At 33.4% G+C, this 18,047-nt stretch overlaps 1 protein-coding gene across 2 annotated transcripts in view; it reads left to right on the top strand.

The window, feature by feature from the left end:
• Positions 1 to 18,047, top strand: part of LOC129257040 (macrophage mannose receptor 1-like) — a 38,750-nt gene that overhangs the window by 2,803 nt on the left and 17,900 nt on the right. Inside the window, exons 2-21 of one of the 2 annotated variants that reach the window (XM_064097347.1) lie at positions 2,251 to 2,399; positions 2,683 to 2,792; positions 3,993 to 4,120; positions 5,283 to 5,500; positions 6,181 to 6,254; positions 6,612 to 6,724; positions 6,956 to 7,168; positions 7,609 to 7,728; positions 8,570 to 8,641; positions 9,150 to 9,182; positions 9,823 to 9,981; positions 10,478 to 10,566; positions 10,868 to 11,024; positions 11,482 to 11,520; positions 11,780 to 11,953; positions 15,006 to 15,122; positions 15,593 to 15,706; positions 16,011 to 16,250; positions 16,730 to 16,942; positions 17,554 to 17,714. In XM_064097347.1, the coding sequence (XP_063953417.1) occupies positions 2,251 to 2,399; positions 2,683 to 2,792; positions 3,993 to 4,120; positions 5,283 to 5,500; positions 6,181 to 6,254; positions 6,612 to 6,724; positions 6,956 to 7,168; positions 7,609 to 7,728; positions 8,570 to 8,641; positions 9,150 to 9,182; positions 9,823 to 9,981; positions 10,478 to 10,566; positions 10,868 to 11,024; positions 11,482 to 11,520; positions 11,780 to 11,953; positions 15,006 to 15,122; positions 15,593 to 15,706; positions 16,011 to 16,250; positions 16,730 to 16,942; positions 17,554 to 17,714 (2,693 nt within the window). Of the gene's footprint in view, positions 1 to 2,250; positions 2,400 to 2,682; positions 2,793 to 3,642; positions 3,771 to 3,992; positions 4,121 to 5,282; positions 5,501 to 6,180; positions 6,255 to 6,611; positions 6,725 to 6,955; positions 7,169 to 7,608; positions 7,729 to 8,569; positions 8,642 to 9,149; positions 9,183 to 9,822; positions 9,982 to 10,477; positions 10,567 to 10,867; positions 11,025 to 11,481; positions 11,521 to 11,779; positions 11,954 to 15,005; positions 15,123 to 15,592; positions 15,707 to 16,010; positions 16,251 to 16,729; positions 16,943 to 17,553; positions 17,715 to 18,047 lie in introns of both variants that reach the window. The other variant, XM_064097346.1, reaches the window with a different exon arrangement.

Raw genomic sequence — 18,047 nt, 5'->3', positions numbered from 1 at the left:
TGTTGGTTTTTAACACTGCTTTTGAAGGAAAAAAAATAGATTATTTGTAATACTTTTTATTGAGTACTATATTCATTTACAAATACATATGAATTGGGTCTGGTATTTTGCTTGACACCCTTAATGCATATCAAAATTTGATTATTGCATAACAAACATCCCTAACCACCAGTATACTATTAACCCCCTCTTTGAATTGCACCTCTATGCATAGATTTAAGACAATCAAATTTCCTTTTCTAATTTGTCATGCAATGATTTAATACAGCATGTTATCAATTGCAATTAACAGTAAAACTCATCCTCCCCATGATCCTTCAAGATTAGATAAATATTCCAACTTTGCATAAGCACGTGTAACAACATGTGATGGAAATTGATCTTGGTTATACAATAAAACAAGTTCATTCAAATTGTTACTTGTGTATAGGATTGTTGCAAAACACAGATAAATGCAAAAGAATACAATTGAAGTAAGCTAACAGAATATGGGGGGGGGGGGAGAAATATTAGCATCAGGCCTGTAATTACATGCATATAGGTCTAAATGTAAATTAAATCATGTTTCCGGACCTTGAAAGTTTAGCTTCTCTTATGAAATAAATTATGACATCTCTAAATTTAGAAACAAGCATGTTATACCATGTGATATAAGTCCTTCCCTCAAGGATTGTACAACAAATGTTTGTTCACGATGCCGATACTGATATCACAAAGTTGCTTGTGAAATAGTTTGTGTTATGTAAGAGAGAGAAAAAAACCCTAACATTTGAATGTTGACCCCCCCCCCCCTTATAAATCCTATCATTTGAAATATTTATGCCAGGTAGTGATCTAATTATCTGTTTCTTAACAGATTAGATGCAAGGATAATGTTGGTAAGTCCAAGGATATACAAACATACCTCCTAGGATTGTGTACATCCTACTAGCTGATGTTTGCCCCTACATTGATTTATCTCAATGATCTTAATTGTACATGAACCGCCCCCTTTATACTCAATTTTGATTGGATAATGGTAGGATTGAATAAAAAGGGTAGAAATGAGAAAATACTAGTAAGTTGAACCTGCTTAGTGATAACCTACCCAAAATGATCACCTGTAATAAAGATAAAGCTGTCTTTATCCTTTGAATAGACTCCCTATTTAAGACTGGTAATCGAACCTACTCAAACTTATGAAACATCTTCAAAGTCAGACAACATTTAACAAATTCAACTATAAAATTTCTTAAACAGTCACTCAGTCACTAAATGACTACATGGAAAGGTAATGCTTGATACATGTATATCTTCATTACTGATCCCGGGTAATTCCAGACTAACAAACTTCAGTTCACTCCTATGCAAATCTCGGATTTAGTTTTCTTATTCCACATTTATGAAAAACATAATGCACCAAAGAGTCATTGAAATTAACTATGTCCTTTCTTTTAATACAAATAGTATTTTTAAACAATTTTTTCACTGCTGGATAAATAACGATTGTCATTTTGGTGAATGAGTTGGCAACTTCTACTCCATAAAATCATTCTCAGGCTAGGAGATCAAAGCTATGATAGTACCACCCATGTTTGCATGATTTGACTTTTAAATATGCTACATGAATGGGTTCAGCTTTCTCTTTCAAACAGCTCAGACTGTAACCTAGTAGTATTGAATGTTGGATAATTAAAACTAATCCTTACACATTGTAAGATATCAGCAAGCAAATAAAGAAACTTAATAATGACAAAATTTGCACGAATAAAGGAGTCATTCTATTTTTTTTGTACTTTTGGTATAAACATTGGAATTATTTTTCCTGATTATTGTTACCTGAATACCCAAATGAATCTAGTGCATTATGTAGTAAAATAATAGCTTTAACCTTTTTTTGTGGTCGATCTGTTTGAAAAGTTATTGAGATTGTCTTTTGTTAATTTGTATTTGCTTTGTCTCATCTTTCTAGTCTTTTTCAAGTATAAAAAAAAGTATAAAAAATCAAATACACAGATTTTTTTTCAGGAACCCTGTGAAAAAAGGATATTAAAGTTATTATATTTGTTCATTGCTTTTATTTTTGCTTTGCTTTTTTCTCATCATAGTCAAGTATGTGCTTCTGTCTGTATGCTCTCTGTTCCAAGGTTAAACCATCAGTAAAACATGCTCAAAACTTTCTGTAAGTTATTCTATAAGAATCATTCTTTGAAGTTGAAGTTGTCTTTTGTTTGTGTACCTTTATTCACTTTGCTTTTTTCATCATTCCAGTGCTTTGTCAAGTATGCGCTACAGGCTGGACATTGTCAGGGGATAATTGTTACAAGCTTATGCCAGACAGCAAAAATTGGCATGAAGCACAGATCTCCTGTGAGAACGATGGAGGTAACTTGGCTATGCCAAAGACACAAGATATCAATGTAAGTCATTCTTCATTCTATATACCAGTATATATAATACTGCATGTACTTACTATTAGAAATGCGATTTTGAAAATAGGAATTAATTCTTATTGTAAAAAAATACTGTTTTTCCCTAAATTGTTTTGCTATACAAATAATACATGTACCTCTGTTTTCCCAACCAAGTGAGATGTACTAATTTCCCCCTCAAATCTAGCTGAAAGTTTGGTATATCTTAAATATTATTTTTGAATCATTTGAATTTAAATTTTAATTGTCTAGGAAATTACTTTTTTTTCAGGATGTCTTGACACAGATGATAAACAATGGTGGTAGTCATTGGATTGGTGTACATGATATCAGTACTGAGGGCAACTTTATTTTCTCAGACAACACCCCTGTTACAAACCCGTAAGAAATCCTATTTTACTCCACCTTCACCTGGCCTTTTCTTTTTCATTCATTTTCATTTTCAAAGCTTTTGCCTTAAAGGTGCATTCACACTGAATATTATCTGGCAAATTGACTAAGAATGTATCAATTACTTGGAAAATGAGTGCATAATAACTGATCAGGTAATCCTTTGCATACTATATATAGTTATTGTTTGGTGTGAACATTATCTTTGGAATAGTATAAATGAAAAATTTCATTTCCACCTCTTCATAAACCATACTACTATGCCTATTCCAGAACGGGATTTGGTTTGCATAGTCTGTTGATTTAAACCCTGGCTTTAGTAAAAGATAATTCTTGGCTATGTAAGCAAGATTAATGTTGAATATAACATTTTGTCAGGGCTTATTTTCAGGATACTCCTTTTCATTTTAAAGCCTAAATTCGTTCCTGGGGAGTTTTTTCAAGGTCAAAGGAAATTGCATTTTAAATGAGTAAATGGCTCACTTAAGTAATAATCAATTCCTAGTGGCATCCCTTTAACTGGTTCATATTAAATGATATGTAGTGGAACCCAACAATCATACAGTTAGATTTCCAGTATATTTTTGTTCCATAAGAAATATGAATTTTTGTGAATATGAGAAAATAATTCATACCCAAGGCTGCTAGCTATGTCTAACCCTTCTCCTAGGAGTATCATTTTTCACATATCTGTATTTTTTTCTTAATCATTTTCTGGCTTCCAGTTTATGAATTGAATGGTGCATCTCAGGATAAAAGACTAAACTTACTCCTTTGATATTTGTTTGCTTGCATGCTGTCCCACCTCCTATAATCATACCTCATCCACCACAAACATTAGATTCTGGAATAGTGGTGAACCAAATAATGACTTTGGGGTGGAGGACTGTACCGAAATAACAACCACAGGTTTATGGAATGACCAAGACTGCTATGCTATAAGGCCTTATCTTTGCATGAGGGACAATGGTAATGTATGAGTCTCTTAGACCATCTCAAGATCATCTCCCCTCATCCTAACAGGCATATACTTTGCTAATATCATCCTCCCTATAAAGCCTTCAAGGTCTTTAGCTCTCGGCTCTTACACTCTAGTCGTATTCTGCATTTAGGCATGTTATATATATATGCATTTAGATGCTTAGACACAAACATCATTCATTTTCATAGCTAGTATAACTTATATTACAGGTTTTGGAATGCAGGGGAACCTAACAATGCTGGAGCTGGAGAAGATTGTACAGAAATAATTAATACAGGGCTGTGGAATGACCAGGATTGCTATGCAATACGTCCTTTCCTCTGTCAAAGAGATAATGGTAATTGGTCAAACTTTCTTTTCTTTGCTTTCAAAGATGAAACATAGGGAGCTGACTGAAAGTGACTTTCAGCTTCGGACTTAACAGAATGAAGCCATCTCAAAACAAATGAGCTCTATGACAACTATTAGCATGCCCTATTGCATAGCAACAATTATTCATAAACTGTGCTTTTTAGATTTTTACATTCATAAAAGATATCTATAACCACATAGCAGTTATACATTCTAGCTTTCCATTAAATTATATCAACTAACATTAGAACGCTAAGCTATTAACAACTCATATTTTCTATAGAAGCTGTCAGACCTTGACTTTTCAACAAGCTTATGCTGGTGTACATATAACAAACCATTTCATCATTCAATCCTTTTTCTTAATATCAAGATGTAGAATTCTGTATATCAAGAATTCATTTTGATTTGCTAACAAATGACAATGCTTGATATCAAGAATTAGGGAAATATGGTTAAATGATAAAATGACTTTCCATAATGTACATCAGCATATGATGGCTAAAAACTTCAGGTGTGATAGCCTTATTAACAATTGCTATTCTATGTCAATTAAATACTTTTATTCCACCAAGAATCTATTCTTTGCAATCTAGTTCTCTGCCTCCCAGCTAATCCATTATCCTACCCAAAACATTAAAAATTAATTACACATTCTTTAACATTAACCCCCTTCCCCTAAAATGTCATGTTTTGTACTAAACAACTATTTTGCTTTCAATATTGTGATTTATACCATATAATAAAACTCTTGTATTATTCTGAGCACAATAACTGACAGGCTCATTCACTATAAATCAATTATTAATTATTTGTTCCTGTTATGCAAGATAATTGTGCAGGTTTTTTTTTGTCCTCTGATACCAGTTTTATAAAAAGAGTGCAGCGACTTCATATTGTGCTTAACAAAGAAGGAAATAAATGTAGTTTTGAAAATATATGGGAATATGACACATTTCAAGTTTTAATTTTCAAGGTATCAAAATCAATGTGTTGGTTTAAAAAAAATAAAACAATGATTTTCAATCAATTGTTTATGGAGTGTATAATGTAAATTTAACTGAACATGCTATTGTCATCCTATGGAGTATCACTCTCTGAAGTCTCACCCATTCTAATTAATTAACCTTAATTTGCCGGTATATTAGATGTGATTGTGAAATGTGACGAGGGCAATGGCTGGATATCTGCAGCGGACCGCTGCTACAAGTTCTATGATACCCCAAGCACATGGCAGGATGCACAAAACTACTGTCAGGATATCGACGGACATCTTATTTCAGTCAATTCTGAAGCAGAACAGGCAGTGGTCTCAACACAAGCCAACTTTGGAGGATCTACTCTATGGATTGGGTTGAGAATGGATGTAAGTCTATATAGATGTATGAATAAAACATCAGAATATTCAGGGGTGTATGTGTGTGTGTGCTTGCAGAAGGGGGCGAGGTGGTACTTCCAAAAATGTTTGACAACTAAGCAGGGGAAAAAAGGGTATACATTCTCAGATACTATTTAGGCCAATTTTGATACAGAGTAGCCTTTGCTGTATGTAATAAAGATTATAAGAAAGAATTAAATGTTAGAAATATATTAAATTCACAATTCATGCTCTAAACTTTAGATTTGATGATATGGACGCACTTTTCTAAATGGTTGCTTAGACCTGGGGGGCGTTTCATGAAAGGACTTGTCGGACGTTTCATCCGACAAGTCCCATTTTATCCGACAGTTACCATAGTAACAGTACCTCTCAGCCAATCAACATCAGAGAAAGATGTCAGATCTGACAACTTGTCGGATGAAAATGTTGATGAAACACTCCCCTGTTTTCATATATAGTATACAAAATAAATGTTTCCAGGATCTGGGTTAGGGGTTCGATAATATATTAATTCTTCATGTGTTGGCCTATTTGACAAGTTATAAAAATGTCATATAAAAAAGGACAAAAGGAAAAGAAAAGAAAAATCACAAATTAAAGATGATTCAGTATATAATTTTTCATTTGCATACATATTTATATTTTTGTTTCCCATTGCTTTACAGTCTGGTACATATGGATGGAGTAGTGGAGAGACTTTGGGATATACTAACTGGGCTCCAAATCAGCCAGACAGTAGGTTAGTAAAGTAAAGTCATTTGATTATTGATTTGATCAGTTATTTTCAGATCTATTAAGATAAATGATTGCTCTATATACCTTTAATCTCAAATATCTCTGATCCTGGATCCAATTCTTATAACCCAATCTAGTCTACAACCCAGTTGTTATTCCTATGCCGTTCTTGCTTGTTCATCATGATTGAATTTAATGGGCTATAATCTTAAATTTCATCTCATTAAAATCTACAGCAAGTTTCCAAAACAACAGAGGTGAAAAAAAAAACGTTTGACAACTTAGAAATATTCCACATCACATGATCAGCATGGGATATCTAAAGCTTTCTGATGTTATGAAAATATTATTTTATTTATAGGTATGGTTCCAGTGGTGGTAACTGTGTAGAGGTTTTGGATACATCTAATAATGGAGAATGGTCTACAATGACTTGTACAGCAACCCAGAGCTTTATGTGTGAAAGAGCAGAGGGTAAGATTTTTATCATTCTCTTTTTACCATGATTTCTTCTTTGTCTTTTTTCCAATTGCTGGACAAGCCATTTGCTTGAAATTTGTTGAAAATCAAGAGCATAATCGTCATCATGAGTTGATCGCATTATTGTTTGATTTCGACACCCAAGTCAGGTTTAGTCTGTTGTCCTAAATATTCAAAGCTTAGATGTGCCCAGTATTATGATATCTACCTTGTATCTTTTTATAGGCACATGTCCTGAAGGATGGCGTTTATTCCGTGGATACTGCTACCAGTTTAACTCAGCTACCAAACAGACATGGAGTGATGCTAAACACACCTGTGAGGCTCAAGGAGCTTACATGACATCGGTCCTCTCAGATGTAGAGAACAAGTACATCAGGGATTATTTCCTTGATCTAGAGAACCTTGGCATTTCATCTACGTGGATTGGAATCTCTGGTATGAAAAAAAAAACACCTGCCTTAATCACTATCTAGAAATTATTCTAACCATCTATGAGATATTTACCTGAGACCATATAAATTGCTGGTGATTGAAAAGAGCAGTCAGCACTAGCCCAGGTGCCTTTACACATGCAAGTTAATTTTTATTAGATCAATGTTAAGTTTTCCAATAAACATATATTATTTGGTTAGACACATCTTTTTTGGATTTTGTTAACATTTCTTAATATTTTTTGATAGATTTAGTAACAACTGTCTTTGGGGCAAAAAGCAAAATGAGGATCTGCATTAAATCTTCATAGTCTTCCTCAATTTTGTGAAATGCTCCATATTTCAATGATAAAAGCAGCAACAGACCCACTTTGATTCCTAGAATTATGACATTGTAAATCTTTTATGATAAAATGTTCCCTTATCCTGATGTTTTGTTTACAGACAATGAAAATGATGGATCATTTGCATGGAGTGAAGGTAGCTCAGTAGGCTACACTAACTGGAGTCCCAATGAACCAACCGATAATGCTAACTCACCTGACTGTGGATCAATGATGACAGGTATGGTGCAAACATAGGCATTAATTAGGCCTGATTTATGTATTATATTCACCAGTGTCCGGTTTGAGCTGAGTTATAAGCCACTGAAATAATTGCTTTGATTGAATGGAAGCATATACTGTATCGAATCAATTGACTGGGTTTTTTTTACCCTAATGAAACAGTGGCCCTGGATGCTAATTGAACCTGTTTCAGAAACCCTACCTGTCTTCAAGCTTTACAGTTACAAACTACTGTAGTACAGCACATTCATAGAAAATTGGCAATTATTAAAACAAACTTTGTAAGAAAAAAGGTTTTGTTATCTTTGAAAGTGGCCTAAGATATGTGGCTCATGTTTCATAAATCGTGAGGCTTATAAACCAGTTACAATTACTACCTGCATTTTACTGAAATTATAACATTTGATTGTGAAGATAGATTTGTTGTTGAAAACTTAAAAGAATTATAATGAATTAAGTCTCTGAGTTATGATGACAAGTTTGAAGTTCAAGTTCATTCAATTATTTCTCTTTACTTTAGAACCAATATTGATATACATTTTATAGTGAACATCGATTTTGAAAAATGATTATGAAGAAAATCTTATATTGACAACTAAATTTTCTTCTCATCACTTTTCATTTTAATGAATTATTATGATGGAATGTTGATATGAACAATGAGCAATCAATATATTGGCAATGAAGTTTATTATTTATCGTACTTGTATTGAGTCATAAATTTATATTGAAATGTGTTTTTTTTTGTGAATATAATTCTTCAATTTTGATGAAAAAATTGAGGTTTATTTCCTGCTAGTTATTTTTTATATCTTATCTTATTTTCTCTCATTCTATAGCTGGAGGAGATGGTAGCTGGTCAACTAAAAACTGTTTTACTTTAGAGGCTTTTGTGTGTAAAGTCAGATCAAGTAAGTGAGGTTTCACGTGTAATATAATATAATAATTTATGTTAAGGATCTTAATAATGAAATGAGTGCAAGTAAAGTGCCACTTACCTTGTCATAGATGTAGATCCCACTTTTCTGCCAGCGTTTGCTGTGTATAATTTTTGATTATTCAACAAATCATAGTCATGCAATGAAAATTATTTAGTTATATATGATATTGGTAATGATATTATTCCTCTTGCATTCACCTGAATGCTCCCCCCCCCCCCGAATACGCTTGGATTTGTTATAATAAGATGCATGAAAGAGATGTCAGAGCGTAATTGATTTATGTGTCAATTTTACTTTTAACTGAAGACCTTAACTTTCTTGAGGCTATTGCTCTCTTATGTCTTTTACTTCATTTTATATGTGTCTACAATGTTCTTAGTTTTTACTGAATCTTTTTCACAATATTTCACAAAAAAATTGATGGATGATGATTGTGAGCAAAATCTTTACTTTTATTTTTTTTCTTTTTTTTGTACAGGTCAACCCATCTTCCCCTTGGACCCCAATAATCGTAAGTTGGTGAAAGTTTTCGATAAAACCCCTGATATGAGAAATGATGAAAATAATTTAAGGTTACAAATATATGCAGTGTAGTAACAAACATACACTGTGTTGTAAGGATAAAAGAACTAGGTAAGAATTAAATTCTTCAAAATAAATCCTTAAGATTGATTTCTAATTCCTTTAATAAACCTTGGAAAGTACTGTAATAGCCTTAAATACAATCTCATCAACAGTTCACTAGAATCCATTTTCAGCTCACACTAATTCAGTGTAAAACATATATTTTGAAATATTGACTTTAAGATTGATTTAATACTTTGGATTTCTTGCAAATCAAGTAATTTTACTGATTATATCCAACAACTGCCACCATATGATATAGGGAATTATATCATTTGTGATGGGTTTTCTATGAAAGTGTAATTTTTGTATTAATTAATTAAATTAAAATTGTAAATTAAGATTTTTTGTCATGAAACAAAGCCTCACAACTTTCTAGAAAATAGATTCGACTCCACAATAGAGAGGCAGATTTAATATTCATACAACTAACATAGATGGTGCCGTGACTTCAGCATGAATTAACAGCTTTTGATGTGTTCCTTGTATATTGTGTAAGTTTTGATTCTAACTTTGATTTCAATCAGCTATTGGATCTTGTGAAGCTGGCTGGACCCTGAATAGAGATCATTGTTACAAGGTTGTGAATAATGCAGCATATTTTGATGATGCTGAGGCCAATTGTGTCTCCATGGGATCCCATCTGACCAGTGTCAATGACCAAGAAGAACAGTCGTTCCTGTCAAGTGAGTCAATCTAATAATACTGGATCTATTATTTATTTATTTTTTATTTTTGCCAAAAGTCCAATGTTACTCAAAGTGTTACCATTCACATGATTTAGGATTCTACAAATGTTGCATGTGTTTAAGCTTGATTTAATCATCCACCTGCAATGTAGATTAAACTTAAACTCACCAAGGGGATCAATTACTCTCATGCTTCTAATATTGATTTTCACATGTATAATGTTCCACAAATGTTGCTAGTGTGTAATTTTTATTTCAATCTACCATCAAAATTGTTAAAATGGTCACCAATCTTTAGATGTCAAAAAGGAAATAGAAGAGTGCTGTAAAAAAATTCTTGATTTGTTTTGATAATGTAAATATCATTGACATGATACAATCTGACTATGTTATATATTTCTAAGCAATAACATTTATTCATTGTTTGGACTCATGATGATGAAAGTACATTCCAATGACTTATTCATGCTTTCACTTTTAATTTTATTTTAAGTGCGTGCTAGTATGGCTGAGCGTAATCTCTACATTGGTTTTCATGACTTGAATAGTGAGAACAACTTTGAATGGACTGATGGCTCTCCAGTAAGTAATACTTCATTCAGAAACATAGATCTTAGCATTCATTTACAGTCATAAAGTTACCTAAAAAACTACATAAGTAGTGGATATCAGTTATTTGATATAGATTTGGTTGATGTTATTTGATTGATATTATATTTTTTCTTATTCGGTTGATCTACAATCGTGTGAAGCAACAATTAAAGTGAGAAGAAGGGATTTCTGGATTTCTTAGCTATTGAAGACCATTGAAGTTGTTACTTGTCTCTCAATCTCATAAATCTTGATTCATTTTGACTATGAAAATGGTTTGTCTACTATCTAGGTAACTTTCACCAACTGGGGACCTAATCAGCCCAATGATTGGAGTGATGATGGTCAAGATTGTACCTTTTTGAAATGGGAAGAAGATGTAGAGGGTATCTGGGATGATGTCAACTGTGATAAGACACGTACTGCTTATGTCTGCAAAAAGGCGAAGAGTGAGTTTCTTCAAGAATATTCTTCTTTTCAATCATGAAATCCACTCAGTGTGTGTGTGTGATGGAGTGTTGGGGGAGGGGGGTGGTAATTACATGATTTTGCTCTTAAAATCATCTTCAATTCAATTCATTTGGGGAAAGTCGTTTTGGCGTTACCTTTAATATGAAATCTGACATGTATACAATATTGATCACCTTGATGAAGGACATCCCTGGTCCCTGGATATTGAGAAAAATGTGTTATGTATCTGTCCATAGCAATTTATGTATGGTTGCAGGTGAGCACCCCTCCCCCCCCCCCCCCCCCCATTGTGCCATAAATTAGCATTGCTCCCCCATTTTTGATAGAAGTGGCACCAGATTTTCTTGTCAAAAGTCTTAGAGATTTCTGTGTTCAGTTTAATGAGAAATGCAGGATGTGCAGCAATGATTTTTTTTTCTCTCTCTATTTTCATAGTTCCAGGACAAATTCAGCCTCCACCTGCTGTGCCAACACGTAAGATCCCTAGCTCTCACTTTTATTCTTTATCTAAATATATTTACTTTTTTTTACCATCCTTGCATGAACTACACTGTGAACTCTTGTATATATTTTTCTGAATATTGTTTGTTCTTATATGTTTTTTTTCTTAAGAAAAGAAAGTATTTGGGGATATTTTGAACCCCCTACTCCTGAAGAACAAATAGATTTGAGATGAATATAATTTCAACCTATTTTCAGTCTTTTAAATCTTATTTTTTCTTTCCTATTTTAGCTGTGTTTGATCCTCGATGTGGTAATGGCTGGGAATATGACTCCATCTCAGGGAACTGTTATCTCTTCAAGACCACTGATTACAGGACTTGGGATGATTCAAGGATTCAATGTAAACTTGGTGGAGGAGAACTACTCAGTATAAGAGATCAGACAGAACAAACCTATATTAATGGTATGTAACTCTATTTATTTATTTATTTCTGATATTTTGACAGGGTAGCCCATTCACCAATAAGTAGTGGTCTTCCTTGGGGCCCTGAATAACAATAAACATGTTTACAAAATGCATAACGTATGTACAGAATGTTACGGCATTAAAATTCACATTAGGATTTGAATGTAAAACGAAACATTAACAAACTTAGCAGCAAACAAAACGCAGACGGACACTCGTTTGACGTATAATCAAATATCAATAAATCAAATTAATTAAGAACGACATCTTGAAAATACTGATGATATACACCAAATCATCAAGGTCATGCTAACACAAAATACGCACAACAGTGGATGTTCCGCAAGTTATTTATAAATTACAAGTTCTTTTAAACATTCTCTTAAATGAAATGATAGAAGGAGCTGTTCTAATTGAATTATCAAGCTTATTCCATTCAAATATTGAAGAAACAATTGGACTACACTTACATGTATAACAATCAGTGCGAAACTTGGGCACGCGTAAATATCCACTGTCTCTCTGTCTGGTATGATGTTCATGTACATCATTTGGATTGGTTAAGTTTACCTGAAGGTAAGAAGGTGCTAAATTATGAACACATTTATATATCATCAAAACGCGACTGAGTTCAAATCGTTTGTCTAGTGTCATCCATTTAAGACTTGCGAACAAATCAGCCAACGGTGTGTCGTATGTCTTGTTCAATATTATTCTTGCAGCCCTCTTCTGAATTTTTTGCAGCTTAATTGTATGGGATTGAAATCTATTCGACCATACAGCAGAACAGTAATCAAATCTTGGCAACACTAAACTGTTATAAAGCAACTTTAAGGACTGCACAGGCAAAGAACTTTTCGCTCTCTTTATTATGCCAATACTTTTCTGAGTAAATTTACATACATTTTCAATTTGTTTTGACCATTTCAGTTCTTCATCTATCAAAACTCCTAAGCATTTGGTGAATTGAACTCTATTTATCAAATCACTGTTTAACGAAATCGTGAAAGAATTTATTTTCCTGAGATTAGCACGAGAACCTATTATCATGACACAAGTTTTTTCAGTGTTGAGGACGAGCTGATTATCTTTAATCCATGCCATGACCTTGTTTAATGCAACAGTTAATTTTTCTTCCAAAACTGTCGCATCATTCGCACTGACGGTAAGTGTCGTGTCGTCAGCGTACATATCTATGATACCTTCATGAATACATTCAGGTAAACTATTAACATATATTGAAAATAAAAGGGGACCTAGAATTTACCCTTGTGGCACGCCTAATTTGACGATTGAAGGGTGCGATTTGGCTCCTTTGAATTGTGTCACTTGTTGTCGATCAAATAAATATGATTTGAACCAAGTGATAGTCCTATTACTACAACCAATGCAAGCTAATTTCTTTAAAAGCAGCTCATGGTTCACGGTATCAAAGGCCTTTCGAAAATCTATGAACGCAACTCCAGAAATTAAATTGTTATCAATGTTTAACGACCACTGATTTACAAGTTTTGCAAGGGCAGTAGTTGTTGAATGCATAGGCCGAAAACCAGATTGATTTGGGTGTAATAAATCATTCACGTCCAAGAATTCACTTAGCTGTTGGTGAACAGCCCTTTCTAAAATTTTACTCACGACTGGTAATATAGAAATGGGGCGGTAGTTATTCAACGAAGACATATCACCAGATTTAAATATTGGTACTACCCAAGCCTTTTTCCATTCACGAGGAACAACTCCAGTAGAAAGGGATTTGTTAATAATATCACAAAGGGACTCTGCGATAACATTTTTTGTCATCTTTTAAAAGTTTGCAGCTGACATGATCTTCCCCAGTTGATTTATCTATACTCAGATTATCAATCTGTTTCAAAACAAAATCTCTAGTAATCAACTTTAGCTCAAATTGAGAGCGAATTGAACCAACATTTGTATCATCTTCTACTTGAACTCTCTGTTGAGATGTATCCCTTTGCAGGTCCTTAGTAATATTAGTAGCATTTGAAATGAAAAATTCATTAAATGCTTCAGCAATATTTGCATTGCCCGATACATCTGTTCCATCTATGTTTATGGTGTTGGGAGAAATAGGTAATGACTTGGGCATAAGTTCTCTCAAACATCTCCACATTTTCTTACTATTGTTATGAATGGATTGATAGAATGGATTATACACAAAAATATGTAAATTATAGTTTGAATGTATGGTTAACTATTGGTAGCCAAATATGACACCTCTGATTTTACTTCTGTATGTTTACTTCCTTATGATTATTGATCTTGGTTCTCATGCTTTATTGACCAAGTAAACTATGGAACTATACCTAAGAGACTGTTTTTGCTGTGTAAATACTGGAAATTATGATAAATTGAACATACATTTACAGTTGATAAATTAAACATCTACTGTATAACGTTTAATGGTTTGGTATGGTATTTATTAAATCATGCATCGCAGTTACAAAGACTGAATTGCACATGGATTTACAATATTAAAAATGTACAGTCTCAAAACAGTGCACATATATATCACAGACTGAATGCAATAAATAACATACTACTGCGTATTAAACCATACATATTATTTACGATAAAAGAGTAATGTAAAACACACCCATAATTAAAACAAAGAAGAGGAAGTAGAATAAGAAGAAGGAGAAGAAGAAGGAAAAAAAAAGAAGGGGAAGAAAAGAAGAAGAAGAAAAAGAAGGAGGAGAAGGAAAAGGGGAGAGGAAGGAGGAAAAAAGACAATGAAAAGGGAAAAAAAAGAAAGTTGAAGCAGAATAACAAGAAGATAAAAGATCATATAATATATTGCAAAATGAGAATACAGTTTAAATCCCTTATACAGACAATTTTATGGTTTCATTTAGTTTACCTTTGCAAATATTAGCTTTTAACTTCAATATTATATATTTCTATGATTTTGTTGTAATGATCATAATTATTCTTAGTTTTGAACTTGAAATCATGTTTGAGTGGGTTTTTAACCCTAAAAGATAAATAATAGATAAATGAATAAGATCAAATATTTTAATGTCCTTTGTAGCTCGTCTTGTATATGTGACTCAGTCTAGTCTATGGATAGGAGCTAATGATCTTTCATTAGAAGGAGGATGGCAGTGGAGTGATGGTAGTGGGTTTGCATACCTCAATTGGAGTCCTGGTAAGTTTCATCTCGACATCCTTACGATTAAAAGGAAAGGGAGTAGGTTTTAGTATTGGCCGGGGGGTATGAGGGCTATTTTTCAGAGGTACTCCTGTTCGTTCCAAATGACATTTTCTATCAAAGCTAATAGTTAATAACTGGTTGTATATCACTTCACTCGGATTATTATTATTTTTTTTTTGCATGTTGGCATTACCCTCCGGCTCCTATGCATCCTTTTCACTGATCAGCAGTATGCTATAGTTGGTTGTTGAATTTTGAATTATTCACCTCTTTTACACTTTCATGTTAAAAACAAAGATTCTCCATCATCAGGTAATTGCCCTTTGTAACCTGGTTAAAAATAGCAAGAGCCAGCTAATGTTGATCCCTTTTTAACCTCATTTCCATCAATTAAAACCAAGCTTCATTCCAAATTTAGCGTTTCACAATCATGAAGATGATTTTTTGTGTTTTTTGTTTCCTAGATGAACCTAATAACTATGATCCAGGAGAACATTGTGTCCAGATCTATTATGCTACTGGCCAATGGAATGATTTCTTCTGTGACAGGGAAATTGGCTACATCTGTAAAAAGAATGGTAAGAGAGAAATCATTTTATTTTATTATACTCTGGGAACATCCCTTCACTGTTTGAATCTGTAAATATTTGATTAGCTTGAAAATAGACCTGAAATGCAAGAAGGTTGAAGAAATTTAACCACTTTTTGCAAGAAGTATTTCCTAGATTTTTTACTTTTAGCTGAAATATATAACTTAAATGACAAATTGTAAATCATCCCTTTATACAACATTCCTTGTTTATCATTGCAATATTCTTTGTTAATCAGGAAAAAGCTTAAGATTTATAACCATTTGAATCCTCTGGCAATATTTTCTTGCAGGCTATCTGACTACGCATTATAATGTGGTATCCAACTACTACCTGGATGGCAATGATGTTATTATCCTACAGGGAATGTACCCTGAGGACTGTGCTCATGCTTGTATCACTACAACTGACTTCAACTGTCTTTCATTTGATTACAACCGTGATTCCATGGAGTGCGCCCTCAGTGACATGACACAGGACATGCAAGGCACTATGCTCAGAGGAGGCAGCAATAGAGATTATTATCAACGATGTAAGGATGAGACACTGTTTTCAAAAGACCATTCAAAATGGATTCTTTACTTTTACAGGTTTTTGTGAGAATTGACATGGCATACCAAACCACTTAATTCTTGTTCATGAATGTGCATGTATTTCAGACAAACTTAGGAAAAATATTTTTGAATCTACAGCCAATTATGATATCCAGTATTTCCTAGGTAATTGGTTATATACCAGCTTAGCGTTTACCAGCAAAAAGCTGTCCTGCCGGTTTCCTACGGAAATTACCATAAACAGAGACAGTATTTGGGGGGAATTTTTTGTCTTGTTGAATGAATAAGTGCAATAGAGATTATTATCAACGATAATGAATGAATGAGTGCACATAGTGATTAATGCAAACCTGTATGTAATTATATTTGGTGCATATGTGATATTTTCTTCTCTTTGTGTTCAATGACAACAACTTGATATGACATGATTTTGTTCATCTTTCATTGATCATTCCAGTAACGGATGTTGTTGACCCAGTACCAACCACTATCCCACCTGGTTACCGATGTCGCAATGGCTGGGCACCCTACGGTGATAACTGCTACTATGTCCAGATAGCTACAGGAAACTACAACCAGGCTGTGTCCCAGTGTAGGGCTCTTGGAGCTGAACTTGTATCAATCCATGATGCCAATGAGAACAGCTTTATCCAATCACTCTATGCCTCAGGTCAGTGATTGAGGATTTTATTTGATTTCCACAGTCATTCATTATACACTGATTTCATAAATGTAATGCACTTACCAGATGTGATATCAAAAATTTAAGTATAGTAATTTCAGTAGGTTTGATTACCTTTGATTTTCATTTGATTTCCACATTTGAAAAAAGCTATGATGATTATCATACAACCATGGCCAAAAATAGAAACAGCAAAACATTAATATGACAATATGTATGGAGGGAGGGATCTACTAGAAACTTTGTATTATTTTTAGATCTCTAATTTATTAATAGTCGTATGAATTATATGAACTAGTAGTTTAGAATAATACTGTTAAGGGCTTTAAGATGAATGCTCACAAATGCTGATGGAGGACATTGTAATACTGGATAGTGTTGCATGCAACCCCCATGGATCAGAGTTAGATTATATAAATCAACCTGAATATTGTTCTAGATATTATCTTTAATGTAATCTAATGTATTTGTTATGAATAGAATAATGAATTGCAACTGAAATTAAGATTAAAATTGAATTGTTATTAAACACAAATGATTCTTAAGAAGCCATCAATGTTATCCCAATGCATTATTTTTCTATATCTTGATAATTACAGCTGGTATTAATAGTGCTGTATGGATTGGATTGAATGACCTTCGAGTTCAGATGTTATTTGAATGGAGCGATGGTACCCCTGTAGACTATACCTACTGGAACATTGGAGAGCCTAACAACTACAATGGAAACAATGAGGACTGTGTTGAGATGTTTAACAATGTGAGACACTTTCTTTCTCATTGATTCAGTTTTATCCCCATGAGTTCTGGCTAGTTTGTAAAAATTCTCAGAATTTTGAATGATAATAAGTTTTGTTAATGAGATTTATCAAACAATGTTTTATTGGGACTTCATTGATAGTTTTAATATCCCATGTCAATAGAAGATAACACTTCTGACACACCGGTCCCTTGAATTACCTCGGTACATTCAGATTCAAATCATGCCATGTTCAATTGAGACATTAGAGTTCTTATATCTAACTGCTCCCACCATGCCAGTAGAAGATAACACTTCAGGCACAACACTTCCTTGAATTACCTCTGTATATTC

This window comes from Lytechinus pictus, chromosome 3 (genome assembly GCF_037042905.1).
Source record: "Lytechinus pictus isolate F3 Inbred chromosome 3, Lp3.0, whole genome shotgun sequence".
In the NCBI taxonomy this organism is placed as follows: Eukaryota; Metazoa; Echinodermata; class Echinoidea; order Temnopleuroida; family Toxopneustidae; genus Lytechinus; species Lytechinus pictus.
The sequence above is the reverse complement of the archived record's forward strand: the minus strand, read 5'-3'. Positions and strand labels throughout refer to the sequence as shown.